Source organism: Micropterus dolomieu, linkage group LG12 (assembly GCF_021292245.1).
Source record: "Micropterus dolomieu isolate WLL.071019.BEF.003 ecotype Adirondacks linkage group LG12, ASM2129224v1, whole genome shotgun sequence".
Lineage (NCBI taxonomy): Eukaryota > Metazoa > Chordata > Actinopteri > Centrarchiformes > Centrarchidae > Micropterus > Micropterus dolomieu.
This window is the reverse complement of record NC_060161.1, coordinates 34,213,491-34,218,205: the sequence shown is the minus strand read 5'-3', so window position 1 is coordinate 34,218,205 and position 4,715 is coordinate 34,213,491. Positions and strand designations below refer to the sequence as shown.

The 4,715-nt window shown below is 43.4% G+C and overlaps 1 protein-coding gene across 1 annotated transcript in view; it reads right to left on the bottom strand.

Annotated features, from left to right (window-relative positions):
* LOC123979950 (scavenger receptor cysteine-rich type 1 protein M130-like) overlaps window positions 1-4,715 on the bottom strand; it is a 64,530-nt gene that overhangs the window by 36,937 nt on the left and 22,878 nt on the right. The window contains exon 5 of the mRNA XM_046064060.1: window positions 4,066-4,347. Coding sequence (XP_045920016.1) covers window positions 4,066-4,347 — 282 coding nt within the window. The remainder of the gene's footprint in view (window positions 1-4,065; window positions 4,348-4,715) is intronic.

The following is a 4,715-nucleotide window of genomic DNA, read 5'->3' as shown; positions in this document are numbered from 1 at the left end:
AGACAGCAGACACAAAAGAAAAACATGTCATGAAACAACAATTCAGTGATTCAAGGTGGACTCAGCACAACTCCAACATCAGTTCATCATTAACAACAGAACACATCTTTCTACCAGCACAGACTGCAGCAAGTTCACCAGCACATTTCCATTTAATACTCTGTCACACTTGTTCTCCATGTCTGAACACTTTCAACATGTTTCCAAACAACAGCACAACATCATCATCTGCAGATTTCTCTGCTCTTTTTGTTCCTTCTGCTCAGCTACTCCACAATCTTTGCTCTCCACACAAACAAGTTCAACACTTTTCATTCTGTCCTAATGTTCTAAGAAGATCTGGAACCCAGAAGAAAAACCTGGTTAGAAAATGCTTCAACTACTCTAACAAAGATAGGGGCTGGACTCTCTCCATTGGCCCCGGAGCCTCCTGAAGCAGCAGACTTGTATATTTCATATATACATATCTTGGTGCATTCATCTCCTGATTTACTGAGGCAGCACCTCATCAGATTACGTCATGGCTGCCAGAGACAGTCTGCTGCCATTCTAGCTGGTGAGTGTGTGTCAGCCTGGGTACATTTCTGTCATAGAGGACGTCACTTCCGGTGGCACTGCTCTGTAGTGATCCGGGCAAGTGCTGCTGTTGTATTTAGTGTTTTGTGCTTGTGACTATATGTTGGAAGTTGACAACTTGCAACCGTTGCCATATGGTGCATTTCTGAATCATGAAATCAGTCGGTGGAAGCGCCAAACAATGGTACTGGGTCTCAACATTATTCTTCTGGTCCTGATTTTTATCAGCAAACTCCTAATTCCCTGGCACTGCATGAACAGTGGGATTTTCAACAGTTAATAGCATATTAAATTACAGCTGAAGTTCAGGTTAACAACTGCTCTCGTGAATTTTTGGCCAGCAACAAAAACTGTCAGGAACTGCTTGGAATTGACATGGATTTGGTTTGTGAGTGTTGTCCCCATGGCCCCCCTTCCCCTCGGTCTAGGAGAGGATTTCACATGTAAATGATAATGCTGTAAGATATACAAATACAAATCAGCTAAGCCCCCACTGGTCAGAGGTGACACCTCCAGAAATCAAGTAACTAAACCGAGAATGAAGGGAAGGTGGCAAAAGTAGTTGGAGGAAAAGAGGAAAGGACGGTGGTTCTACAGAGTGCAGAAGTTAGCTGGAGAAATGAGATGTGCAGGATGGAACAGTAGAGATCAAACATTCCTACCAAGACTTAGATTTGGACACACTGGACTAAACAGCACATAATTCAAAATAGGCAAACGTGACTTCTGTGGGCAAGACGAAACAGTAGAGCCTGTTATGTTACACTGTCAGAAGCATGAGGAAGAAAGAAGGCAGCTGGTTCTAAAGCTCAGAATTATAAAAGTGCACTGTGGTATAATAATAATTAATTAATTAATAACATGAATTGTTTTTCAGTATCTTAGACTTAACAATGTGATTTAGTGGATGTGAGTTTATTTTGTTTAATTATTTATTTATGTATAAATAATATAACCACTAATCCTTTGATACACACTCCAAACCTAATTGGTGGCAGCAGGGGCGGAGCCAGATGTTATGAACATTCAGGGCTTAGTCCAAACCTTGGGGGGTTTGGGGGGATGCACCCCTGGGGTGATTTTTTCCCCACATCAAGCCGGCTAAATGCACTATTCTTCCTGCTGTTTGAGATGATAGAATGCCTAAAAATCTATACACTATCTGGGAAAGAGACGGTTGCTTTGGAAAATAATCACCCAGTAGAGCCTACAACCTATTATTTAATTGTTCTCCAGCTGTAGTTACTCCAAAACACAACCAATGTTGAGGATCATTCAACTTCATAAAACGTCTCTGATGTTACTATTTTTAAGTTACATAACCAAGGTATGGTAGGACTATGGTGTAAACAGCATTACTAATCTGGAGAGTTCACAGAATGAATGTTAAGTTTGTGTTTAGCTAAAAAATCAGCTACATCTGAGTCCATGCCAAAATAAAGTAGGCTGCTCTAATAGCAACAGCAAATGCAACAGTGCCAAGTAAATGTGTTCTTCAATACTGTGAATTGAATATCAGGCCAACAGAAGAACATTTACTCAAATTATATTATATTTCTCTGTTTTCCCCTGCTCTCTCTCTCCCTCCCTGCCTGTGCCTCGTTAACCCTGATCCCTGTCACCTGTGTTGCTCCCGCCCTGCTCGTTAGTCCCTGTATATATACCTGGTGTTTCTGTCTTGTCTTTGTACCCTGTGTTGCAGTGTTTTGTCGTGTGACGAAGTGCTGGATATCTGCCTGAAACGTTGTCTTCCTGTATTTTGGATTTTGTGTTTTCTGTTGCTCTTCAGGATTAATCTTTGGATTCAGCCACTGCTTGTAAATGCGCTCGCCTTTTGTTTGGTAAATAAACTTTTGAACTATACCTGCCAGTTGTGTTTCCTGCATTTGGGTCCTCCAACCTGCCTCTCTACACAAACCTGTGACACACTCTTCTCCTTTCCACATCTTTTTGTCTTAACTTCTCTTACTGTCTCAGAGAGAGCTTCATTCATCACTGTTAAATTCTTTCATTGAGGGAAGAAAATAGAAACCAAAGAAAGTATTAAGGTACTTATCATTAGGGGTGGGAAACTTCAAGCACCTCACGATTCGATAACGATTCAGAAGGCTGCGATGTGATTATTAAACAATTATTGATGCAGCTTTTTCTGTGATTTATAATGACTAAGCATTAATTTGCACTTTAACATCCAAAACAAAACGTCTTCTCATTAGCTTAAAAGGACCAGTTTGCATCCCTAACTCAATTTTCTAACTTCAGCTTCTTCATGGTCACCACCGTCCTTTAACTCCCAGTTTTCAGACTTCTCTGAAAACTGAAATATAATTTAACTAGTATGTGGATGTGTGTGAACAGGACAGAGCTGTACACCAGTTTAACTTGGACCTGATGTTCTCAACCCTGGACGAGTAAATAGTAATGACATACAGCTAACATTACTTCATTAGTGATTTAGCTAACGTTAACTAGCAACCAAAAGGAGTCTTCAATTCAATTTTATTTATATAGCGCCAAATCACAACAACAGTTATCTCACAGCGCTTTTCATAAAAGAGCAGGTCTAGACCGTACTCTATGATGCTATTTACAGAAGCCCAACAGTTCCCACCAAGAGCAGCACTAGGAGACAGAGGCAAGGAAAAACTTCCTTTTAAGAGGCAGAAACCTCGAGCAGAACCATGGCTCAGGGTGGGCGGCTATCTGCCTCGACCGGCTGGGGGTGAAGGAGAGAGAGCGAGCGAGAGAGAGAGAAAGCAAGAGGGCAAGAGATGAACAGAGAGAAACAGAGAGGGATGGAAGGAGAGAGAGAGGAGGGAGGCAGCCTACATAATACACACACACACACACACAGTAAAGGTGATGTTGCTATAGACTAAATGCTAAAGATATTTAAAGTAGTGTTAATGATTATAATAACAATAATAATAATAATAGGACTAGTAACAATAGTCGTTGCAGCAGAGGGTGTCGAGCAGGAACACGGAGGCAGTAGGTGACCCGCAACTACAGATCCAGACTCCACAGCTCAAGAGCCAGAAACACCTGCAGGAAGTGATAGGAGGAGAGAGGAGAGGGACGAGAAAGCACAAGACTACCAGAAAGGGGAGAAGTTGTGTTAGTAACATGCAATAATGGGATGAGGTTGCATACAGAGGGAGAGAAAGTAGAGGAGAGAGGAGCTCAGTGCATCATGGGAAATCCCCCGGCAGTCTAGGCCTATAGCAGCATAACTAAGGGATGGTTCAGGACTCACCTGAGTCAGCCCTAACTATAAGCTTTGTCAAAGAGGAAAGTCTTAAGCCTACTCTTAAATGTGGAGATGGTGTCTGCCTCCTGAACCCAAACTGGAACCTGATTCCACAGGAGAGGAGCTTGATAGCTGAACACTCTGGCTCCTAGTCTACTTATGGAGAGTCTGTTGCCATTCTAGCTGCTGAGTCAACCTGGGTACATTACTATCATAGATAATGTCATTCAAGGGCTTACCTGAACAGGTGAGATCCAGTATGGTGGAAGAGGAGTATAATTCTGCACACTCCTTCAGAGAAGATCCAGACTGAACACAGTCAGACCTGATCCTCCACACAGGTCTGTCTGATGACTCCTCTCTCTGTCCTACAGAAACAGCAGAGCCACAGTCCAGCTGTCTACAGACAACAGCTGCTTTCTTCAGGGTCCAGTCAGAGTCCATCACTGGTCTCCAGTCTCCCTGTTTCAACTCCAGTGTTCCTGCACAGCGACTGGCTCCTCCCACCAACCTGACAGGCTCTGAACAGAAACCAGAGAGTCATCAGTAAAACAATAAAGTGAGTTTCATCAGAACAGAAATGAACCAAATCAAAGCTGCAGCTCCTCTTCTACCTGAGCAGGTGAGTCCAACAGCTTTTCCAGGTGAGCAGGTGTTTCTAGCTGAGCCTGAGCTTCTACAGTCCAGGAGAGCAGACTCATGGCCTCCACACTGGAACTCTTTGGTCCACATCGGAGCCTCCACTTCTCCATAGAGCGCCCCCTGGAGGACTGAAGGAGCCCCACAGCCAAGCTCCCTACAGACCACCTCTGCATCCTGCTGGTCAAAGTCAGCTTCACACACTGAGGACCACCTCTGGTTAGACTTCACCTCCAGTCTGCCTGAGCAC